A 26,257-nucleotide genomic window follows, 5' to 3' on the forward strand; every position below is an offset into this window, starting at 1 on the left:
TGAACCTATCTACTCTAATAACTGCTGTTTGACATTGCTCAGCTTTATGTCTCTAAATGACCACTGAAGATCTATGGAAAATATTAGAGACATCCTATTTTTATTATTTATTTATTTATTTACTTATTTATTTATTAACAGTTTCTTATATAGCGCAGCAAATTCCGTTGCACTTTACAATTGGAAATAACAACAATGATATAACAAAACAATGATATAACAAAACTGGGTAATAACAAACAGTCATAGAGGTAGGAAGGCCCTGCTCGCAAGCTTACAATCTATAGGTAAATAGGCATGTATACACAAGGAAAGGTGTTATCTATTGCATAGTTGTCCACCAGATTGCAAAGGATCTTGGTGAAATGTATGATATGGTCATACAGCAATGATGAACCGGGGTCGAGAGGAAGGATGAGAAGACATGTGAGGATATATGTGGACTGTGCCGAGTGGATGCAGTTTGATAGGAAGGTTTATGAACGTTATGTGGGTGGTTCTGGAATTTGATATGCTTGCTGAGTCTTCAGGGAACCCTTGAATGTTTGGAGACTAGAGGAGAGTTTTATTGTATGTGGTAGGCAGGGCCGGACTGGGACTAAAACTAGGCCCTGGCATTTTTTAAGCACACAGGCCCACCTCTGTGACTCCTCCCCTTACTATTCCTGACTCCTCCCACTTATTAGTCTATGCTCTTACAAATATAATTAATATTCTAACATACAAGCGTACATCATTCTCTATTAAAATACACACAACCAGTGGTTGAAGTGGAAATTTTTAAGTGGGGGTATGGAAATGTGAAGTTTGTAATTAAGCGCGTGCTGGAAAAGGGGGCGTGGCCACTCAAAAGGGGGCGTGGCCTTCAGTGTAGTTTACTACAGCATACACCCCTTATACGCATTATGCACCACAATAGTAGGACCCCTTATACTATCTAGTACTGGTGCCTCTTTCACATTATACCACACAGTATGAGCAAAAATTCACATTATAGCACCCGGTATGAGCCGAAATTTACATTATAGCACCCGGTATGAGCCGAAATTCACATTATAGCACCCGGTATGAGCCGAAATTTACATTATATGCCTTCAATAGTGCAGTGCCAGATCCACAATTGCCCCCACAGTGCCAGGTATACAAATGCCCCCACAGTGCCAGGTATACAAATGCCCCACAGTGCCAGGTATACAAATGCCCCACAGTGCCAGGTATACAAATGCCCCACAGTGCCAGGTATACAAATGCCCCCCACAGTGCCTGATCCACAAATGCCCCCACAGTGCCAGATCCACAAATGCCCCCACAGTGCCAGGTATACAAATGCCCCCACAGTGCCAGATCCACAAATGCCCCCACAGTGCCAGATCCACAAATGCCCCACAGTGCCAGGTATACAAATGCCCCCACAGTGCCAGATCCACAAATGCCCCTACAGTGCCAGATCCACAAATGCCCCCACAGTGCCACATCCACAAATGCCCCCACAGTGCCAGGTATACAAATGCCCCCACAGTGCCAGATCCACAAATGCCCCCACAGTGCCAGATCCCAAATGCCCCCACAGTGCCAGATCCACAAATGCCCCCACAGTGCCAGGTATACAAATGCCCCCACAGTGCCAGGTATATAAATGCCCCCACAGTACCAGGTAAACAATTTCCCCCACAGTGCCAGGTATACAAATGCCCCACAGTGCCAGCCAATTGCCCCCACAGTGCCAGGTATACAATTGCCCCCACAGCAGCCAGTGCTGCAGCTGCTTACCGCTGCTGCACTGCTGCTGCTGCTGCTCCTCCTCCGGGCTCCAGCTGTGAGGGACGGGTGAGTCAGGAGAGGTAGCGCCCGCCAGCGCGGCTGTCTGGCGCGGCGGCGTATAGCGGACTTCGTTCAAACCAGCCGCCGGTTCGTGAGCCAATTAGAGCTCGCGGACCGGCGGCTTCTGATTGGCTGCCGGTCCGCGAGCTCTGATTGGCTCACGAACCGGCGGCTGGTTTGAAGTCCGCTATACGCCGCCGCGCCAGACACAGCTGCGCTGGCGGGTGCTCTCCTCTCCTGACAGCTGAGACACGCTGCCGCCGGACTGAGCGGCAGCGTTTCTCAGTCAGCGCTGAACCGGCCCACGTGGCCATCGGCCCTTCTGGCATTTGCCAGAAGTGCCAGATGGCCAGTCCGGCCCTGGTGGTAGGGCATTCCACAGAGTGGGTGCAGCCTGATGAAAGTCCTGCAATCGTGAGTGGGAGCGAGTAATGAGTGTGGATGAGAGACGCAGATCTTGTGAAGAGCGAAGAGGTCGGGTTGGGAGATATTTTGAGATAAGTGAAGTGATGTACGTTGGTGTAGTTTGGTTAATGGCCTTGTGTGTGAGTAAAAGTATTTTATATTGAATACGGTAGAATACAGGTAACCAATGGAGGGACTGACAGAGTGGATCTGCAGATGATGAACGTCTAGCGAGGAAGATTAGCCTTGCAGCTGCATTCAGAATGGATTGTAGTGGTGAGAGTCTCGTTTTGGGAATCCCAATTAGGAGACTATTACAATAATCAATGCGGGAGATAATGAGAGCATGGATTAGAGTTTTAGCAGAGTCTTGTGTAAGGTATGGTCGTATTTTAGGTATGTTTTTTAGATGCATGTAACATGATTTTGAGACAGATTGATTGTGGGGAATAAAGGACAGATCAGAGTCAAGGATCACACCTAGGCAGCGAGCTTGTGGGGTAGGGTAGATTGTTGAGTTTTCAACAGTGATAGAGATATCAGGTTGGTACCTACTATTGGGCGGTGGAAATATAACTAACTCTGTCTTTGAAATATTAAGTTTGAGGTGGCGAGATGTCATCCAAGATGAAATGGCAGATAGGCACTCAGTGGCACGGCCCAGTACAGATAGGAACAAATCAGGGAAGGATAGGTAGATTTGAGTATCATCTGCGTACAGATGATACTGAAATCCAGAACTGATTAGTTTACCAAGAGATGAGGTATAGGTAGAGAAAAGCAGAGGACCCAAGACTGAGCCTTGCAGTACTCCAACTGAAAGAAGTAGTGAAGAGGAGGTAGATTCAGAAAAGCAAACACCAATGGAGCAATTAGATAAGTAGGATATGAACCTAGAAAGGGCTGTGTCTTTTAGACCTAGGGATTGTAGTGTTTGTATGAGAAGAGAGTGGTCAACAGTGTCAAAGGCAGCAGATAGATCTAGAAGAATAAGTAGTGAGTAATGGCCTTTAGACTTCGTAATGACCAAATCATTAACCACATTAGTCAGTGCTGTCTCTGTGGCGTGTTGGGCACGGAAGCCTGACTGAAGTGGGTCAAATAAATTGCGTGAGTTAAGAAAGTGTGTGAGTTCGAGTGTGGGCAAGTCTCTCAAGTAGCTTAGAGTGACAAGGGAGCTGAGAGATAGGGCGGTAGTTTGAGAGAGAGTTAGGGTCAGAATTTTTTTTTTTTTTTAAATGGGAGTAATCACTGCATGCTTGAAGAGTGAAGGAAAAATACCAGTAGAGAGAGAGAGAGATTACAGATGTTAGTTAAGGTAGGGATGAGCACCAGAGACAGAGCTTTACTTATTTGTAGGGTAAAGGATCAAGAGGAGAGGTAGTAGAGAAGCAGGATGAGTAGAGTGATGATACTTCATCTTCATTTGTGGGATCAAATGAAGAGAGAGTGCCAGAGGGTTCAGGTAAAGAACTTAGCAGGTCACTGGCTGCCGAGGAGCATACCATTTCATCTCGGATCTTATCAATCTTCTCCTTGAAATAGGAAGCAAGATCTTGAGGAGGACTTGAGCAACACAGTTTGAATTAACGGAGGAGAGCATGCAGGTGATAAGGTTGTGATTTGAGAGGGGGAAAGGGGTGTTAGTGAGTTCAGAAACGGAGCATAGTCTGGTGAATACTAGATAAAGGCAGTGGCCCTCCCGATGAGTAGAGGAGTCAGTCCATTGGGAGAGGCCAAGAGAGGAGGTTTGGAGGCTTGAGAAGCAGATTTTGGACAATCAATAGCAATATTGAAATCACCCATGATGATGGTGGAGATGTCAGAGGATAGGAAGTGAGGGAGCCAGGCAGAAAAATCTTCCAGAAATTGTTTGGGATGCCCAGGTGGGCGATAGATAGCTGCAACACGCAGAGAGAAAAGAGAGTAAACCCTGATGGAATGTACTTCAAATGATGTAAATGTGAGTGATGGAACCTGTGGTAGAATGCCTCCTCCTTTATGGTTACCAGGCTTGGAGGTGTGTGTAAAGTGGAGACCACCATGTGACAGTGCTACAGGGGAGGCTGTGTCTGATTGTGTGAGCCAGGTTTCTGTTATAGCCAGCAGATTGAAGTTGTTAGATATGAAGAGGTCATGGATGGATGTTAATTTGTTACAAACAGAGCGTGCATTCCATGAGGCACATTTTAGTGATCCGGAGGGTGATGGAAGACGTGATGTTTATGAGGTTAGCTGGATTTCTATGTTGCTGTGAATAAGGTGAATGTGAGTGATGCAAGTGGTTGGGTCCTGAATTTGGTGAAATGTCACCAGCTATCAGAAGCAGAAGAGAGAGATAAATGTGACTGTCAGAGGTTTGTGAAAGTTTTTTTATGGTGAGAGGTTGTAGATGTTATTGTTAATGAGTGTAGGGAAGTAAAAAGTGCACAAGTGTTAATAAGAGGGGAGTGAATAATTGAGGGGGCAACATGTACAGAGGGGTGAGGTGCTGGGAAACTGAATGATGCAATGGCCTTTATGAATATTCCATGAAGAGCAATGGCGAAAATCAATTTGTGGTACATAGTTCGTTTGGGATTAAACCAGAGTTATCTAGGCTGAGAGTGTTAGAGTTAAAAGTTCAAGTGCCTATTTACTGGTGTTGGTCCGCTGTATGTTAACTGAGCATGACAGAGTAAATGACAAACAGGTATATACAGTCACATGCAAATCACAATGTAACTGGTTTTATACAAAATTGGTTGCATTCTGTTCTTAGAGGTCATGAGGATTATAGTTGGAAAGATATTTACTGTACAGACGCTCTAATGGTCCTAATTCAACATGGGTTGTAGTGGTGCAAAAAATCGCACAACTACAGCCCTTTACACTAACATGCGGGGGACGCCCAGCACAGGGCAAGTCCGCCCCCATGCCGGGTCCTCCCCACCGCGCTAACATGCAAGTGCTTCGCTACACAGTGTAGCGCTGGCATGATTAGGGTTGCTCCCTGCCTTCGCAGCCTAGCATTGTATTGTCCGGACCTATCAATCAGGCAGAGGCGTTCGCAAATGTGAGATGCCGTCGCATCTCATTGTGTGCGCACGCATAGTGCGGCTTCTGCGCATGCGCACACTCCAGAAGGACTTCAGCATGCAAACGCATCATAGATGCGTTTCATGTTGAAATAATCCTGTTGTCACATCCACATTATACTAATTTGTTAAATATAGTCTAACAGAGAGAGTATCTAAAATATAAAGAAGCGTTTAATTAGGGAGTGTCACCTATAGGTTCTACTCAGGCATCCTTTGATTAAGATGAGTTACATTGATTTGCTGGCAATCGCATGACATATTGCTCACCATACACCAGAAAGGTATCGTTCCGACTTCCAACCAGTCAACTAGATTTTTCCCAACTAATCGTTCTAGTGTAGGTTTCCCACAACTCAACGATAAGCAGGCAGACACCAGGCCGACAGTATTCGCAGACATTTGACACACTGACTCGGCTCGCTCCATCTCCGTTACAGCTGATGTTCATTGTCTACTATCACTGCCACTTCCCAGGACCGCCAACTTCCAGCAGCATAGCGATCGATCCCATGGCTGACTTCCTGCCTCTCTGTCCATTGGGAGCAGGTGTCACAACACTCTTTGTCCCCTGAGAAAGCCTTTTACACTGTAAATAAAGGACGAAACGCATACAACCCTCTTCATTAATGCAGATGTCAGATAAGCATTTTGAATACATTTTATTGTATGGGTACATTACCTATGTGTTTTATGTCTGGTTTTTGTAACAAGTTGTCCCTATATACTACACTATTGAATTTTTTTTATTTTAAGGTGGAGAGTTTGGATCCCTTGGAACCTTTACAAGTGGACAGCTGAGATCCCCCTGTGATTGAATCCCCAAACTTAAAGGGTACGGGGGGCAAAATGATTACAATAATTCTTGGCTTCTGGGGTGTGTGGCACATCTTAGGGTGCTGATTACATGGGTGTTTTATAAAGCTCTATTTTTGTATGAGCCGACACGTTTTTGCATGTGAGCACAAGTCACTTTGTGTAATAAACTTACACTACATATTTTTTTCCTACTCATGGTCCATACAGAGGTGTAGCGTGCAGCCATGGTGCCCGGAGCATGTGTATGCTACCCCACCAAGTGTGTCAGGTAGGGGGCGTGTCCGGCATGTAGCAGAAAATTAACTGAAAATAAAAATAACCTTTAGTGGCAGTATCAAACTGGGACATGGATGGCTAGATATAGTCCAACCTACCAAAGTAATTTCACTAATAAAAAATATATACAGGTTGAGTATCCTACATCCAAATATAAGAAATAAAATTTGGTTTGTAGCATCTATGGAATATATTACTGCCTTGCTTCATGATTCAGTGGTCAGATTCCTGGATCTTGGCACCCTTGGTACCTAAATTTTCACAGACAATTGCCTGGTACCCAATAAATACTGTTTCTGACTTGCTTCTATTTTCCTCTATTACCAGTTGCATGCAGCCCTCCTTATCCCATTTTTTCCACCTTATCCTAACTGACACTGATTGTAGCGGTATTGTGTGTCCCCCCCCCCTCCTTCTCCCTCCCCCCTTTCCTGTCCCCCCTCTCTTTCCCTTATTTAGTGGTTTTCATATAGTCGACTGTTTTGTTATCTCCCCCATTAAACTGTAAATATTAATGGACCAGACAACATTTGCATTGTTTGTGATGTAATTTACTGTTTAGTGTTTTATGATACATTGAAATGTACTCTGCCATTGCATTCTTTTGATTTGGCATGTGATATATGCTTTTGCTCTCCACTTTTTCAAATAAAGAGTATAAAAAAACAAACAAACAAAAAAACTCACAGAAAACATTGAGGATCAGGAATTCCTGTCTCAGTTGTGGAAAACGTCATTTCTGCCCCACTTCCAATGCCCAGTGAGGAGGACTGAGCATGCGCGGTCCTTTGGAGCGCTACTTCCGGGTCCATTCCATAGGCCCGCGCATGCTCAGTCCGCCTCACTGAACACCGGAAGTGGGGCGGAAATGATGTTTTCTGTAACTGGGATCCTCAACATTTTCAAGGTATGCTTGCATACAGTTTTTGAAGGAACTCGGCTGGGTGGTTGTTCTAAACATCTTGGAGCACTAACCACAGACCTTCAGTTGGTGTAGGCTTGCTCAAATCCTTCTGTCTCTTCATGTAATCCCAGACAGACTCAATGATGTTGACAGGTACATACAGGTACTTATCCATCATGCAATACCATTAGGGATGCGTCTGATTGGCTCTTTATTATTACTTTATTCTGCAGCAGGACAACGACCCCAAACAAACAGCCAATGTAATTAAGAACTATCTTCAGGGTAAAGTAGAAAAAATAGTCCTGGAAGAGATGATATGGCCCCCTCAGAGCCAGAAGAGACAGAAGGATTTGAGCAAGACTTCATCCACAGAAGATCTGTGGTTAGTTCTCCAAGATGTTTAGAACATTGGTGTACCTGGATCCTGCTGTTTTCTGTCAGTTCTGAGCTGATAGCACTGCTGAACATCTTCTGATTTCAAAGGGAAGTAAGCATGATGTGTCTTTCATCTGATGCACTAAGTTTCCTTGGCCTACCACTGCATCTACGGTCCTGAATGTTGTCCGTTTCATTGTGCTTCAATGCTGAGAAATACAGACAGCTACTTATCCATCATGCAGTACCAGCAAGGAGGCATCTGATTGGCTCCAAATTTATTCTGCTGCAGGAGACGACCCCAGACATACAGCCAATGTCATTAAGAACTATCTTCAGCGTAAAGAAGAAAAAGTATTCCTGGAAGTGATGGTATGGCTCCCACAAAGCCCTGATCTCAACCTCATCGAGTCTGTCTGGGATTACACAAAGAGATAGAAGGATTTGAGCAAGCCTACATCCACAGAACGTCTGTGGTTAGTTCTTCAAGGTGTTTGGAACATGAATATACCTGAGTCCCACTGGTTTTTGCCAGTTCTGAGCTGAAGGCACTGCTGGACATCTTCTGATTTTGAAGGAAAGTAAGCATGATGTGTCTTTCATCTAATGCACTAAGGGAGTCATTCTGAACCGATCACTCGCTGCAGTTAGTCGCAGCACAGCGATCGGGTTGGAACTACGCATGAGACAGAGGCGGTCGCTAGGCGGGAGGGGGCTGAACGGCGGCGTTAAGCCGCAGTTTAGGGGAAGCGGTCCGGCCAACGCAGACGTGGCCGGACCGTTGGGGGGGGGGGGGCCGCGGTGGCTGTGTGACGTGTCACGCAGCCGCTGCGGCCAGCGGGAGCGACGAGCAACTCCCGGCCAGCCATAGGAGCTGCGCTGGCCGGGAGTTACTCCTCAAATACAAAGGCATCGCCTCTGTAAGATGCTTTTGTATTTGTGCGGGGGGGCCGGCACTGACATGCGGGGTGGACTAGCCCTGTGCTGGGCGTCCCCCTGCATATCTGAGTGAAGTTTCCTTGGCCGACAACTGTGTCTACGGTTCTCAACGTTGCTAATTTCCTTGTGCCTCAATGCAGAGAAATACAGACAGGTACTTATCCATCAAGCAACACAATCAGGGAAGTGGTTAGTTCTCCAAGATAATTGGAACAACTTCCCTGACGAGTTTTTTCAAAAACTGTGTGCAAGTATACCTAGAAGAATTAATACCAAATATTGATTTTATTTAGATTTCTCTTCTGTTCATTCACTTTGCATTTTGTTAATTGATAAAAATAAACTAAGACTTCTATTTTTGAAAACATTCTTACTTTGCAGCATTTTTTCCACACCTGTCTAAAACTTTTGCGTGTGTGTGTGTATATATATATATATATATATATATACACTGCTCAAAAAACTAAAGGGAACACTTAACACAATGTAACTCCAAGTCAATCACACTTCTGTGAAATCAAACTGTCCACTTAGGAAGCAACACTGATTGACAATCAATTTCACATGCTGTTGTGCAAATGGAATAGACAACAGGTGGAAATTATAGGCAATTAGTAAGACACCCCCAATAAAGGAGTTGTTCTGCAGGTGGTGACTACAGACCACTTCTTAGCTCCTATGCTTTCTGGCTGATGTTTTGGTCACTTTTGAAAGCTGGCGGTGCTTTCACTCTAGTGGTAGCATGAGACGGAGTCTACAACCCACACAAATGGCTCAGGTAGTGCAGCTCATCCAGGATGGCACATCAATGCAAGCTGTGACAAGAAGGTTTGCTGTGTCTGTCAGCGTAGTGTCCAGAGCATGGAGGCGCTACCAGGAGACAGGCCAGTACTTCAGGAGATGTGGAGGAGGCCGTAGGAGGGCAACAACCCAGCAGCAGGACCGCTACCTCCGCCTTTGTGCAAGGAGGAACAGGAGGAGCACTGCCAGAGCCCTGCAAAATGACCTCCAGCAAGCCACAAATGTGCATGTGTCTACTCAAACGATCAGAAACAGACTCCATGAGGGTGGTATGAGGGCCCGACGTCCACAGGTGGGGGTTGTGCTTACAGCCCAACTCCGTGCAGGACGTTTGGCATTTGCCAGAGAACACCAAGATTGGCAAATTCGCCACTGGCGCCCTGTGCTCTTCACAGATGAAAGCAGGTTCTCACTGAGCACATGTGACAGACGTGACAGAGTCTGGAGACAGCCAGGAGAACGTTTTGCTGCCTGCAACATCCTCCAGCATAACCGGTTTGGCAGTGGGTCAGTAATCGTGTGGGGTGGCATTTCTTTGGGGGGCCGCACAGCCCTCCATGTGCTCGCCAGAGGTAGCCTGACTGCCATTAGGTACCGAGATGAGATCCTCAGACCCCTTATGAGACCATATGCTGGTGCGGTTGGCCCTGGGTTCCTCCTAATGCAAGACAATGCTAGACCTCATGTGGCTGGAGTGTGTCAGCAGTTCCTGCAAGACGAAGGCATTGATGCTATGGACTGGTCCGCCCGTTCCCCAGACCTGAATCCAATTGAGCACATCTGGGACATCATGTCTCGCTCCATCCACCCACGCCACGTTGCACCACAGACTGTCCAGGAGTTGGCGGATGCTTTAGTCCAGGTCTGGGAGGAGATCCCTCAGGAGACTATCCGCCACATCATTGGGAGCATGCCCAGACATTGTAGGGAGGTCATACAGGCACGTGGAGGCCACACACACTACTGAGCCTCATTTTTACTTGTTTTAAGGACATTACATCAAAGTTGGATCAGCCTGTAGTGTGTTTTTCCATTTTTATTTTGAGTGTGACTCCAAATCCAGACCTCCATGGGTTAATAAATTTGATTTCCATTGGTAATTTTTGTGTGATTGTTGTCAGCACATTCAACTATGTAAAGAACAAAGTATTTAATAAGAATATTTCATTCATTCAGATCTAGGATGTGTTGTTTAAATGTTCCCTTTATTTTTTTGAGCAGTATATATATATATATATATATATACAGTATATATCTATATTGCAAAGATCTGCTAACAAAGAAAGGACTCCACTCTGGCATGCTTTGGACAGGTGGCTTCTTTGTACCTCACAAATGTTTTATATCATCACATTAGTTCACATGGAACAGTCTCCTGACACTAGCTATGCTCCACCAGCTATCGTCTGGCTGCTTGACAGCATCGAATGCCCTGCCCGCTGGTTCCCACAATCTTTTATACCTTTACATACATCAAATCAGTCACACCCAGTTAGTACAGCTGTGTCTAAGACCTTTGCTGTAGTAAGCAGTAGGATTCTTAACCCTATCTGCCCCCTGCCCCAAGTGGAGAGTCAGAACATGGCAAAGTACCCTCTTTCAGGGGTGGATTTAGGGGTGTGGGCACCCCTAAGCACAACATTACCTGCCCCGCCTCCCCCTATTTCATTCTTTTCATTGATTGGTTATTAGCCCTCATTTGATGATAGCCAATTTAATAGAATAATTACAAAAGCCACTGCTTACAGGGCCAGTATGTGCATATCTTACCCGTTTACACTCTATTCAAGATGGCATATGGTACAGTACAGTGGAAATATTTAGCAAATACTGGTACATTTCAGTGTGACAGTACCAACACATGCATCCAAGTACTGCCCCCCAAACTGTGACACCCCTAGGCACGTGCCTCACATGCCTAATGGGAAATTCACTACTGCCCTCTTTGCCACATATCGGATGGTGGACGTGGTTAACAAACAAATTACATGATGCTGACACCAGTCTGCCTGCTGTAATCCAGAAATAGCAGTGTGGCTATCCTGAGGCTAAGCTATTTATGCTGTTTACTGCTTATTTTGGATGCATGTGAGCACTGATATAAGTAAATGTTATTTTGATAATAAAACTCACTTGTGCGTCCTCCATTTGATTATATATATATATATATATATATATATATATATATATATAGTTATATACTTACTGCTGCCTGGACATATCATCCTGAATGACTGAGGCTACTCTGACTACTACTATAGTTACAACTTACATGTCCATTCTTCACATATTTTCTATCACTTTATTAGAACTGTCTGTGTTTCCTGTATATTGCCATTCTTTCAATTAATATTAACCGAGTCCTAGAACTTAGATTTAGATTTCCTTGTTAACTTTGCAATTGGAGCGGAATTGATACTGATTCATATTTTTTAATGATTACTTCTCCATATAGTCTATATTTTTATGAATGGATAATTCTTGCAAACAATGTCTTGGCCAACATTGTTACACTGCTTGAGAAATCACATGTCATATTAGGCAAGTCCTTATTATGTGTCTGAAAAACAGCAGCTAGAGAGGCTGGCACCCACAACGTATTTCCAGCCAATTTGCAAACCTCCTGCCTTCTCCATGGGATTCATTAAAGACAAAATCAATCCTTCCATCCAGAGTGCACCCCTGTTGCTAGGCAATTACTTTATAAAGATTGCTGGAGCACAGGCTGGCGCAGAGTCAATTGCATCCTGTATAGCATCCTTCCATTAGCATTGTGCTGCCGTCTCTGGACCAGGGAGAAATGCCAATAAGAACACAGTGTCTCCAATGCATACAATTTTTAGGCTTGTTTTTCAACAGCAGCCAGAAACGCTTGCACACACAAAATATATCTCTTGTTTTATCACAAACAGAAGCAATCTGATCAGCTATACATCATATGCAGTGGGAGATGGAATCCACGCTAGACGGTTTTGTTATGATGATTTAATGCTCCAAATATCTCCAAAGCAGCTCTGTAGCCCTTTGTAGCATAGTCCTGTTCACAAAAATAAATTCACTATAGGAGAGATTAATTCATCTGTGTTTGGTTAAGGTATTATTTAAAAAAAAAAAAAAAAAGTATTTCAAAGTTTTAGATTGGAATCTTCCGCTGACACCCAGCATTGCCCTAGTATCTAAGAATTTGTTCCTGGAAATTTTTGCCTGTCGCTTTAACTGATGGCCGCAGGACAATATTGGTAGGTAATACCGCTTTCATATTGCAATGCTGGGTCGCACCCGAGAATTTGAAACGGGTCCTTCCCGAGTGCGACCCGGCATTGGACCCTTTCAGACTGGCTTCCCGACCCGACCACACAGGGGAACACTTGTCCCCCTCAGCAGCCTGGGTGTACCGACCACATTACTGGTGGCAAGTAGCAGCACAATGTGCCAGTCCCCCGCTTCTCACTTACTTAGTGTGCTCCAGGTGTGCTGGGGTCTGGAACTCTTTTGGGGTCCTCTCCTATGGTTAGGTGGCAGGCATAATGGAGGGGCAGCCCTGGGGTCCTCTCATGTAGCCAGGTGACAAACAGAATGGAGGGCGGCCCTGGGGTTCTCTCTCCACTGTATTTATATGGCAGCGATGGGGACTCTTTAGCAGCTGAATCGGGCTCCTCCAAAAAGACTGGGTCCGGGTAATTAGTACTGCTCCCCCCTCAGCGCCTTTGTCTAGGCCTCTTATCCTAGGCTGGCATTGAAAAATATGGCGAAGGCTCCCTCCTTTACCCTTCTTCGTTCCATGTAGCATCCAGGATCTTCATATTGTTGTTGTTATGTAATTAAGTCTGCATAGATACTATTGATTTGTGCAGTGCTTGAAATATGACACTGATTGAAAATTAATTCTCACGGTTTGTTTTTGCAGTGTGATAGGGAATTCAAAACCACTTGGCCTTGACGTTGGATTTTAAACCCAATCCAACAAGTCAAAATTGATACTTTACTTAGTAAATACTGTTACTGTAGACATTAAACCACCGTCGATGAACAGTTTAGTAAATTTACCCCTAAGAATTCTGTTTTATGTGGTGCATTTTTATTTGCCGGTGATTTTATGCTGGAGTATTTGTTGTATTAGATGAGTACTGTACATTTCCCATTTAAACAGTTACATATGACTTGAGCTCACATTTATTACTGTTTCATACCTCCCAACATTCAGTTTTTGTACAGAGACTTTAGCAGAATGTCTAGGGGTCCCCCAGAAACGGTCTCCAGTAGACTAGACAGACTCTGGTGAGCTTATTCCCATGAGCTAGTGAGCAGCTGGTGTCAGGGGAGCATGTGCTGAGCTCCTCCAATCAGAGCTCAGCCTCTGAGGCCTTGTGCTGAGTCTCATGGGATTGACACCGCAATCGTCTGGTCCCTGCAGCTCTATGCAAGTTGTGTGGCTGTATAAACTTCAACTCAGTGATAAATTTCAGGGGCCGGATTGTGCGGCCCTCTACGACAGGGCAGCACATTAAATGTAAGTAATATGATAAATAAGTACATTTAATCAAAGAAATAGACAGCTATCTGTAATAATGTCAGCAAGCATTTTAAACAAATGTTACAAGCTATAAATAGCACATCTGACAATAAAGCAGGAAGGCGATGAAGACTGCAGGTGAAGGCTCAGAGGGCCACTTATCACTGCTTAAACTAGTAATTTAGGTGTCATTAATGCATCCCTCCTCCCCTCCCCACTCATCTTGCTGCAGCAGGTGCGACAAACAGTATCATTGAGAGGGAAAAAAAAGACTTCATAACATGATTGCGGGGATTTATTATGGGATCCTGGCGGTCAGGAGACCGACACCGGAATCCCGCCAGCTGGAATCCCGCCTGAGAACGTTTTGAGTCACCTTGCGGGCTCGCTGCGCTTGCCATGCTGCGGGCTAGGTGGTGAGCTTTGCTTGCCACACTATTTAATTCCCCCCTCCGGTGGTGGTGTGGACCACCACCCTAGGGGGGATATTAGGAGTGTGTCGGGATTCTGTGCACCGGCATCTCACCCGGCGTTGGTCTCCTGACTGTGCCGAGAAACTAATCGCATCCTGATTGCGGCAGGTGGCAGACAGGCATCTGGTTCCCACAAGGTCCTAGGTGGTAAATGGTACTTCTCTCTGGTGGTGTTTTAGGAGAAGGGACATATAAGGGTATCCTCTTCCCTCATGTGCTTTTACGTCTCTTACTTAAGTTATCTTCTTTTCAATACTCCCTTTGATGGCACCAAATCCTTCGGTTTTCTGACACCCTGATACTTATTTCAGTGCTGTTTACTGCCGCAGCTATGTTTATATGGGTGTTATTCAGTTTGCTGGCTTTTGGGTTCCCGGCGCTCAGTATACCGACACCTATTCTCCCTCTTGGGGGTCCACGACCCTCCTGGAGGGAGCATAAATAGCGTGGCAAGCGCAGCGAACTCGCAAGGGGCTCATTTGAGCTTGCCCCGCTGTCGGCATGCCAGCGGTCGGGATCCCGGCGCCGGTGTGCTGGCCGCTGGGAACCCAGCTGCTGGCAAACCATACTACACCCGTTTACACGCCCTGTACTTGTCTTATATTCTATTGAACTGTAAGTCACTGAATTCATGTTTAGCTTATTTGTTTACTCTGTAATTGGGTGCTGCGGATTCCATGTGACGCCATATAAATAAAGAATAATAATAATAATAATATTCAGTTAGGTGCAAGGAGTTGCTGGAAATTTTGGTTAACCCGGGTTAACATGCTCCGGATAAACCCTGGTCGCGGGGGTTTTTGTGGGCAAAATCCCATGAGGCAAAAAAACAAAACATGGTTCTTCTTACTTGTGTGTCTGGCCACTCCGGTGGTCTCCGCTGCTCCCTGTCATCTCCACTCCATCGTTCCACTGTGGAGGAGGATGCTCGGAGGGGAAGGGGCTGCTGGGAGGGAAGGAGGCTGCTGGGAGATTTAGTTCTCCCTGCTGCTGACACCAAACACACACAGATATCACACACACAGGGGATGGGATGATGGTAGTGTCACACACACACACACACACACACACACACACACACACACACACACACACACACACACGATCACAGGGGTCTCACACAAACTCACTCAAACTTACAAACACCACTGCGGTAGAAGACCAGCCTTTCGAGATTCAGGGGTAGAAGACAGTGCTTGAGAAGATGAGTAATTAAGGACTAATTAAGCAAATTGGAAACTTCCAATGTCATTACAGGGGTGTCCAAGTGGATCCAGAGCAAGTCTTGACAATTTTTCCTAAAAATAACAATTTTAATAAAAATCAGACATGCTCTGAGGGTGCAAGAAATAAGATGCAGTTATTTCTCTAGAAATCCTTGCTCATTTTCTCTCCTTCAATTGAATAGTAAAATCCCTGCGGCTGTGGTAAAAACTTTTTCAAATATGCGCACACAATTAAATATGCCCCATCATGTGTAATATGAAGTCTATCTGTTCTTCTCTGCCTGTAGATGCCATATTACTAGGATTGTGGCGTCAGTGGGAGACTGAAGGGACATAAGAACACCACTACACAACTGCTTCCATTCTCTCCCTGGTGTTGACGCAACAGAGGAAACACATAGCACTTACACCCTTATACCCCTTTCAAATAGCAAAAATAACCCGTCATATTGCAGGGTCGACGCAGGTCAGTATGCAATGGGAAAGGGGCCTTGGAGAATTCCCTATGCGGCAACGGTAGCTTAGAGCCGTCGGAGCTTAAGCTCTATACTGTACTAGCTGCCGCATTTCTGTGATGAAACTGAAAATAAACTACAAGCCGGAGAGCCGTGCGGGAGGAGGCAGATCCTGCAGAATGGGAGGTATGTGTGAACCTACCACACACACACATGCAGGTCCCTGCTACACTTACAAAGAGGGAAGGGGTAGCTGCTGTCCTCTATGTGGCCGGACGCTGCTGCCAGCCAACCTACCCACCCTCTATAACTGACCACTGAGGGCATACTCCAGAAACCTGACCTCCCTGCCCTGGGACTCCCCTGACACACTGCTTTATGATTACTCTGCCCCGGGTGACAAAAATCCTAGTTTTGGCCCTGGTCAGTGGCAGTGTAAATGGGTTTCCGGGTCGATGCAACCCAGGACCCATTTACTACATAGTAAGAGGGGGCGCGGAGATGAGCTCATTTCCCAGCGCCGCCCCTCTCCCCTTTGCTGGATCCGCCCCCCACCACTATGGCAACTGGCCCGGCATATTGCCGGGTCGGGAAGACAACGCTGAGGCTCCAATGCCGGATCCCACTCGGGAAGGACCCGTTTCCAATTCCCAGGTGGGATCCGGCATTGGAGATGTGAGAGGGGCTTTACATACTCAATACATGTCAGATGTGAAGATTCTGTAATGCTGAGGACTCCTATGGCTGTAAAGGGCCGTATTCACGGGCCGATTTGGGGAGAGATGTGTGCTGAGCGGTTCGTTCAGCACACATCTCTCCCCCCGCTCAGACGGGGGAGCCGCTCATTTCACCCAGCGGGTGAAGTGAGCGACCTGTTAGATTGGCCTGCATGCAGGCCAATCTAGCACCAGCGATAGCGATGCGCGGGGCTGCGCATCGCTATCGCTGTGAGGGGTACACACGGAGCGATCGCTGCTTAAAATCTAAGCAATCTAGTCAGATTGCTTAGATTTTAAGCAACGATCGCTCCGTGAGTACCCCCCTTTAGGAGACTAGCTGCCAAATGCTTTTCTTTCCTGGCTACACTTCCTCAGCAATTTTCAGTAGAATATGTACTGTGAATATCTTGTTTATAACACAATTATGACCAACCTCATGAAATACATGGACAGTCTATTTCAAACATGTTCATATATGTTTCTGTTGGATGTACTTTATAACAGTACCATGAAATGGCACTTCATCCAAATGTAAGAGGGCCAGTAGTGTCAGACTCTGCGTAGTGTCTGCGTCATGTCTACAGTCACACCCTATTATGATTCTTACTCTGAGTATCAAGATGTAATCTAGTCCTTTTGTTCTAGTCCCTAAATAGATGTTTACTTTTGCCAATCTGAAAATATGCAAATGAGCCAGAAACAAGAGTCTTTTATTTGAACCTGACACGCAGATTAACAAGCATTCCTCTCTGTATTATCTCCTATATATTTGTCTAAATCTGTGACTCTGTGCCCGTAACGCTGGGTGGAGTCACAGCGGTGGGCGGAGTCAGCAAGTCTCTGCTCCTGCTGCCTGTCCATCTCTCTCTCTCCCCTCCCCTCACCCATCAGCAGCTCTGATTCCCCGGCCGCGGCGCCGGCCCAACAACAACGGCTGATGCCGCCCCCGGCATACACATTAGGAGGGACGGGTGGCGCAGGAGAAGGCTCTCATAGCCCTCCCTGCGCCGTGTACACAGACCCGCCGCCTCCTCCGCACAAATCCCGCTGTCAGCTCTCCTGCTGTGACAGGAGGCGAGTGCTGCAGTGACGTCATCTCCTGCAGCACTCTCCTCCTGTCACACAGCCGGCACACACTCTCCAGTCTCCGGGGGCTGCCAGCATCTACAGGCAAGCTGGAAACACCCCCGGAGCGAGAGAGAACAGACCCGCGAGGCCACGCCCCTTTCACAGCAGGCCATGCCCCCTTTTCGGCCGCGGGGGGGGGAGAAATGTGTGTAACAGTAATGCTGAAATGCTGACCCAGTGACGCCTCTGGACACTGTACTGTTTACCAGCCTGCAGCAGCCGCCCACAGCCCCAACGGTGAGTCCCTCCGGCCATCCTACCCACTGTTTCTATGTCTGCTCGCCACTTTACACAAGTCTCCTCTTCTGGTGCCCTCCCCCTCCACTACTTTCCCCCTCTCTTCATCAGCTTCCTCACTGGGGACCCTCCCTGCCGACCCGCGTCTCTATATCCCCTCCCTACCACCCCGCGTCTCTCTATCCCCTCCCTACCACCCCGCGTCTCTCTATCCCCTCCCTGCCGACCCGGGTCTCTCTATCCCCTCCATACCGCCCCGCGTCTTTCTATCCCCTCCCTACAGCCCCGCGTCTCTATATATCCCCTCCCTACCGCCCTGCGTCTCTCTATTCCCTCCCTACGGCCCTGCGTCTCTCTATCCCCTCCCTGCCGCCCTGCGTCTCTCTATCCCCTCCCTACCGCCCCCCTTCTATCTATCCCCTCCCTACCGGCCCGCGTCTCTCTATCCCCTCTATCCACTCATACAAATATTGAACCGCAACAAGGCGTGCAGGGGTTAAGGGGGCGTAGCCCCTTTCGACGGTGTGAAGAGCGCCCGCAGGGCGCGATGAAGCACCTAGTACTCATATATAAACCCTCTAAATCGAGACAGCTAGCTAAATAGTGGGGAGCAATTCCTTTGTTTCTTTTGAGTTTTTATTATTTTATAAAATGTGTAATCTTATTTTTAATTAAAAATCTATTTGCCTTTTTTTATTCTTATGTGTATTTTACTTTATGAGGGACTGTCATAAAATAAATGCAATACTAGTGTTTATTGAAGTATAAAATGGTAACAAAACATTTTTCCACACAATGTTTCCTATTTATTACAATTCGCATTTTACATGCAAATATAATGAGATATATTCGCTGCTGTTTGCATTGTGATATAGAAACAATCGCATTTATATATCAAAATGCTGGTGCCGGGTTGTGAGAAAGCTATGTGCTGGCAATTGCCAGGAGCAAAGAGGGGTCCAAGGGAGAGTTATACAGAAGATCCCTCCCTGCTAAAAATATGCAATAGTGTAGCCCATAGGCTGCTATAATCTATGTCCGATGCCTGAGTTTGGCAACCATGCGGGATGCTGTTCCAACTCTGACTTTTTTTTAAAGAAGCAATCACTTACATGGCAAAACCATGTCTTGTAAGTGATTGCCCCTTTAAAAAAACGTCAGAGTTTGGCTGGCATCCAGCACAGCCGCCGAACTTGGCCGTCAATACATTCGGCCCCAGAGCTTGGTAAATGCAACAGTTGAGTAGCCCCCATAGAAACCTATGGGGGCTGCTTTTGTGGTCGGAAATGGAGGGTCAGCGGCATATATCTCCAATATCTGCCTTGTTTTCTCTTTATTACACTGTGTGGATGTTTAGATATTGTAGGGATCCCCCTAAATCAGCTGATTTCAAGTGATTTCCCACAATATATTTTTAATAAATATGCCCCACTATGACAGCAGATGGAATAACATATACAGGGAAACGGCATCAATCACTGTCACTGGTTATTGCTTTTGGGGTGATGTCACTGCAATACAATGACTGCACTTGCTTGAATCTGAACAGCCAGTTGCTACTGTAATAATCAGTCTTTTTTTATATGTAAACATGTAAAAACAATTAAATCAATCAATCAATCGCAGAGTAACAACAAATCAAAAGACATCACATTTTAGATTAAATATTCAAGACGACTGGTCCTGAACATTTTACCATTCTGTGACATCTGATAAACAATTGTGCAAACATTATAACGCAATGTGAAGTTTGCGCCATGCACTATGCATAGAATAATTTGGTCTATAATACGATGTGTGTTTGTTTTGCAGTGCTGAATCCTGACGGGTGTTCATAATGTTTGTTCTTGGTACCCCCACGCTACAACTGGAAATATCTCAAGAAGCTTTATCTCAAAAGTTACAAATATAAAGATTAATGTTCCCATGTTTTGTTATTTTTAATTTTTAATAAAGTTTTCACAAGTTGTACAACATGAAGCACAGTGGTAATTTAGTTACAATAAATGCACATAAACATTATGGACATATCAGAGAAAAGGACTCTAGAGTTTGAAAAACAGGCAAAAAATGAGGGTATTGTAATAAAATTAGATTTTGGTTTATTTACAGCGCTCAGATTGTATACTAGAGCTAAAGGATTGTGCAGTCAGGCAAAGTATAGTGCAGTCAAATTAAGACACCATGGGGCCCAGGCAAGATACTGTTTGGCAACCATGCGGGATGCTGTTCCAACTCTGACTTTTTTTTAAAGAAGCAATCACTTACATGGCAAAACCATGTCTTGTAAGTGATTGCCCCTTTAAAAAAACGTCAGAGTTTGGCTGGCATCCAGCACAGCCGCCGAACTTGGCCGTCAATACATTCGGCCCCAGAGCTTGGTAAATGCAACAGTTGAGTAGCCCCCATAGAAACCTATGGGGGCTGCTTTTGTGGTCGGAAATGGAGGGTCAGCGGCATATATCTCCAATATCTGCCTTGTTTTCTCTTTATTACACTGTGTGGATGTTTAGATATTGTAGGGATCCCCCTAAATCAGCTGATTTCAAGTGATTTCCCACAATATATTTTTAATAAATATGCCCCACTATGACAGCAGATGGAATAACATATACAGGGAAACGGCATCAATCACTGTCACTGGTTATTGCTTTTGGGGTGATGTCACTGCAATACAATGACTGCACTTGCTTGAATCTGAACAGCCAGTTGCTACTGTAATAATCAGTCTTTTTTTATATGTAAACATGTAAAAACAATTAAATCAATCAATCAATCGCAGAGTAACAACAAATCAAAAGACATCACATTTTAGATTAAATATTCAAGACGACTGGTCCTGAACATTTTACCATTCTGTGACATCTGATAAACAATTGTGCAAACATTATAACGCAATGTGAAGTTTGCGCCATGCACTATGCATAGAATAATTTGGTCTATAATACGATGTGTGTTTGTTTTGCAGTGCTGAATCCTGACGGGTGTTCATAATGTTTGTTCTTGGTACCCCCACGCTACAACTGGAAATATCTCAAGAAGCTTTATCTCAAAAGTTACAAATATAAAGATTAATGTTCCCATGTTTTGTTATTTTTAATTTTTAATAAAGTTTTCACAAGTTGTACAACATGAAGCACAGTGGTAAATTAGTTACAATAAATGCACATAAACATTATGGACATATCAGAGAAAAGGACTCTAGAGTTTGAAAAACAGGCAAAAAATGAGGGTATTGTAATAAAATTAGATTTTGGTTTATTTACAGCGCTCAGATTGTATACTAGAGCTAAAGGATTGTGCAGTCAGGCAAAGTATAGTGCAGTCAAATTAAGACACCATGGGGCCCAGGCAAGATACTGTTTTAACCCCTCTTCCCCTACCAGTTTGTCACTGGCAAACTTTGTTCCCATGGCATTCCTCAATACCTTTCTACCATACCAGTCTATTTACAATACTAACCCTATGCCGGGGTGGCCAATCTGGCAAAGGGAAAGAGCCCAAAAATATCTGTAATAAACTCAGAGAGCCAGTATTATGCACGGGGCCAAAGGTGTGCGTGCAAAAAATGGTGTGTGGCCTAACTGACACAAGGTCACCCCCATTTTTGTGTGCCCGCCTTCGGTATGAAGTTTGTAGGCGCATGACCATGTATCACACCCCCATTTTTAGTCACACTAGGAAGCAAGAAACACTGAAACAATAAAGATCCACATAAAATACACTGAAACAAGACAGTCTCCCCCCTTAACGCTATGCCTCTCTGCCGGCTCCCCCTTCACTCTGTGCCTCTCTGCCTGCTCCCCCTTCACTATGTGCCTCTCAGCCTACCCCCCTTCACTCTGTGCCTCTCTGCCTGCTCCTCCTTCGCTCTGTGCCTCTCTGCCTGCTCCCCCTTTACTCTGTGCCTCTCTGCCTGCCCCCCTTCACTGTGTGCCTCTCTTCACTCTGCCTCTCAGCCTGCCCCCCTTCACTGTGTGCCTCTCTGCCTGCTCCCCCTTCACTCTGTGCCTCTCTGCCTGCTCCCCCTTCACTCTGTGCCTCTCAGCCTGCCCCCCTTCACTCTGTGCCTCTCTGCCTGCTCCCCCTTCACTCTGTGTCTCTGCCTCTCTGCCTGCTCCACCTCTATCTCTCCCCTCTCCAGTGACTGGTAGCCACCTTCACCTGTATGATAGTGAGCCGGCGTACAGTTAGGCCAGACAGGCGCCGCTTCTTCATGGCAATGGCAGGAGTCCTAGACAGGCTGGCTCTCAGCAGCCCTGCAAGGTGGGAGCCGGCCACGGGTCAAAGTGTGCAGAGTGCAGACTGTCAGGAGCAGCGGGAGCCGCATCAGTGAGAAGAAAGAGCCACACGCGGCTCAAGAGCCACGCGTTGGTCACTGCTGCCCTACGCATTTTCACTCCTCGTGTTCCACATTTTGGCAATCACACACAGGGCCGGCTCTACCATTAGGAAGCTTTAGGCGGCTGCCTAGGGGCGCCGGCCACTGAGGGCACCACTGAATTCATGTAGCAAAAAACTGAAGGATGTTTCTGTGTGCGGGTAATTTCATTTAAAATGTCGGTATTATGGTGGTCGGGATGCCTCTGTTGGTATTCTGACTGGCGGCATCCCATACCCAACCCCACTTAAATGTCCTCACCAGTTCCCATATACAGTATTATACAGTATATAAAGGACAGACAGCACTCAAGGACTTTTAAAGTATATTGTGAACAAAGTAAAAAAAAAAGGTGACTTTGTTTTTACAATATACTGTACTTTATCACTTTAAAAGTGATATCGCCTGACAGCTAGGGGGAGCTAGGCTATAGGTTTGCCTTGCGCCGGCCCTCATCACACACACACATAATCCTCCAGACTGTTAGCGCCAAGCAAGCTTCTGTTTTCCCCAAATAAGCATAGAACTCCATCCCTTGCTGCCCTCATCCAAGACCCAGACCCAGGGTAGTACCCACATAGAACTGAAATTATTTAGCTACTACCCTCGTGCCCCACAGTCCCATTCAGACAGATTTCATATTTCTAAAGAGTGTTCTCCCCACCCTCAACATGCTCAAGGAGTTGTCCAACTACAAACCCTAACATAGTAGGCATATTCAGAGGCTTATTGTAGCACAACAACTAGTGGTCAGCTGGTTGCACAATATTTGTCTGCTAAATCTGATAACACATTTCTTCCTTATAATGTGTTATTATATGTTCTTCCTCCCTTTGCTCATAGGCACTTATCTCTGTAGATCCTGCAATGCTGGTTAGAGCTGACTGCAGTTTAATAATGATGCTAATATCTGCTCAATTACATAATTGAGAGTAACTCATCATTGATCATGTGAGGCTGAGAACCAAAAGACTAAAGGGCATAGTTATCAAAGCTTGGAGAGAGATAAAGTGGAGAGAGATAAAGTACCAACCAACCAACTCCTGACATTTTTTCAAACACAACCTGTAAAATGACAGAATCTGATTATTGCTTTAACTTTATCCACTTTATCTCTGTTCAAGCTTTGATAAATATCCCACATAGCCTGTGAAATGACAGAAGCGGATTGGTTAGTATTTTATCTCTCTCCCAGCTTTGATAACTGTCTACTTAAGAGAGAAGCATATGCTGAGTCCTGATATGTAGTTATGGTAGACTTACCGTCGATATCTCTATTTCTCCGAAGTCCACAGTATCCACAGGATAACGTTGGGATATGAGGTAGCGTCAGCTGAATGGCACCAATTGATCAAAACCTTTCAGCCTCCCAGAATGCAATGGACCAGTCTCCTATATCCCCGCCTCCTTGCTCAGGCAATTCAGTTATTTGCCAAAGCTCAAGGCAGAAGCATCATAGAGAGCCCTAATCAGACAAGAAGAACATACATACACACTTCCATACAAGAAGGAAGAGGTTAGTAAGTCTAAAGGCCCATATAGACGGGCCGATGTGGGAGAGATGTGTGCTGTGCGAACCGCTCAGCACACATCTCTCCCGCCGCTCAGCACAGCGCGATGTGTGCTGAGCGTGCGGGGGGGGGCGCTCATTTCACCCAGCGGGTGAAGTGAGCGACCTGCTAGATTGGACTGCACGGCAGGCCAATCTAGCACCAGCGATAGCGATGTGCGGGGCTGCGCATCGCTATCGCTGTAGGGTGTACACACGGAGCGATAATGCTTAAATTCTAAGCAATCTTGTCAGATTGCTTAGAATATCGCTCCATGAGTACCCCCCTTAAGGATCCTCAAATCAGGTGCATCAGGGTGGGATCCCTGTGGATATTGTAGACTTCAGAGAAATAGAGTTATCGATAGTAAGTCTACCATAACTACATATTTCTCTTGCAGGGTCCACAGTTTATCCCCAGGATAACATTGGGATGTCCTAAAGCAATATAAGTGGAGGGGACACTCCCTGATCGGACAGGAGAATCCTTCACCCGAATGCAGCGTCCTGAGAGGCAAAGGTATCAAAGGCATAATGTCTAATGAATGAGTTAATGGAAGACCATGTGACTGCCTTACATATCTGTTCAGCTGAGGCACCACATTGTGCTGCCCATGAAGGACCTACCTTACGAGTAGAATGAGCAGAGACATTAGCCAGAATAGGGCGATCAGCTTGAGAATATGCTTCTGAAATAGTTATCCGAAGTCACCTCGCCAGTGTCTGCTTGTCAGTCGGCCATCCTCTCTTATGAAATCTGTAGAGAACGCAGAAAGTATCTGACTTTCTGATGATACTGGTACGATCCATGTAGATCCTTAATGCATGGACTACGTCCAACAATGCATCTCCCACAGAAAGGTCCGGCCCTTGGAAAGCCGGAACTACAATTTCTTCGTTAAGGTGGAACTTGGAGACCACCTTAGGAAGATATCCAGAGTTGGTTCTGAGTAATGCTCTATCTGGATGAAAAATCAGAAAAGGAGGGCGACATAATAACGCCCCTAAATTTGAGACTCTTCTAGATAAAGCAATAGCCAGTAGAAAGATTTTTAACCATTTAAGATCCACTTGACTCAGTGGTTCAAATGGGGCAACTTGAAGCGCCTTTAGGACTAAATTTAGATCCCATGGTGCTGAAGTAGGAACAAAAGGAGGTTGGATGTGAAGCATTCCTTGGAAAAAAGTGCGAACATCCTGTAGGTTAGCAATTTTCTTTTGAAACCATACAGTCAATGCTGACACCTGAACTCTCAAGGAAACCACACGTAGACCTTTATTCATTCCTGCCTGAAGGAATGCTAGGACTCTGAAAGACCTAGGGTCAAGCTTCCTGGCACTGCACCATTGAATATAAGCATGCCATATTCGGTAATAAATGCGAGCAGAGAATGGTTTCCTTGCTCTAAGTATTGTTTGAATTACCTGTTGTGAAAACCCTTTTGCTTTCAGGATGGAAGTCTCAAGAGGCACGGTGTCAAAGACAGCCGATCCAGGTACATGTAATAACAAGGACCCTGAGACAGTCGATCTGGACATTGAGGGAGTAGAAACGGAGTATCCACCGACAGCCTCTGCAGATCTGTGTACCAATGTATTCTGGGCCAAGCCAGAGCTATTGGTATCACGGCGCCCTTTCCCTGTTTGACTTTTCACATCACACAACAGGACGATCGATGGAAACACATAGGCTAGACGAAAGTCCTATCTCACTGACAGAGCATCCACGAAGGTCGCTTTGGGATCCTTTGTTCTTGACCTGTTTGCAGGAACTTTGTTGTTCTGATGAGAAGCCATGAGGTCTATCTCCGGCAACCCCCACTTGTTTACCAGATTCTGGAAAACCTCTGGGTGTAAAGCCCATTCGTTTGCATGAATGGCGTGTCAACTGAGAAAATCCGCTTCCCAGTTTAGGACTCCGGGAATGAACACTGCGGACAAGGCCGGATGATGAAGTTCTGCCCACCTTAACGTGCAGTTTACCTCCTTCATTGCCTTTTGGCTGCGAGTTCCTCCCTGATGTTTGAGGTATGCTACTACCGTTGCATTGTCCAAGCGAATCTGCATCAGTTTTCCTTGAAGTATGTCCTTTGCCTGAGTGAGTGCCATATATACAGCCCGAAGTTCCAATATGTTTATTGGCAGGCAACTTTCTT

At 45.7% G+C, this 26,257-nt stretch overlaps 1 protein-coding gene across 4 annotated transcripts in view; it reads left to right on the top strand.

The window, feature by feature from the left end:
- The window catches only part of TMEM154 (transmembrane protein 154), a 302,500-nt gene extending 282,355 nt beyond the window's left edge, over window positions 1–20,145 (top strand). For all 4 annotated transcript variants that reach the window (XM_063920543.1, XM_063920539.1, XM_063920541.1 and 1 more), the window contains exons 7-8: window positions 6,060–6,138; window positions 19,984–20,145. In XM_063920543.1, coding sequence (XP_063776613.1) covers window positions 6,060–6,121 — 62 coding nt within the window. In that variant the 3' untranslated portion in view covers window positions 6,122–6,138; window positions 19,984–20,145. The remainder of the gene's footprint in view (window positions 1–6,059; window positions 6,139–19,983) is intronic.
- Window positions 20,146–26,257: the final 6,112 nt, after the last annotated feature.

Source organism: Pseudophryne corroboree, chromosome 1, assembly GCF_028390025.1.
Source record: "Pseudophryne corroboree isolate aPseCor3 chromosome 1, aPseCor3.hap2, whole genome shotgun sequence".
NCBI lineage: Eukaryota > Metazoa > Chordata > Amphibia > Anura > Myobatrachidae > Pseudophryne > Pseudophryne corroboree.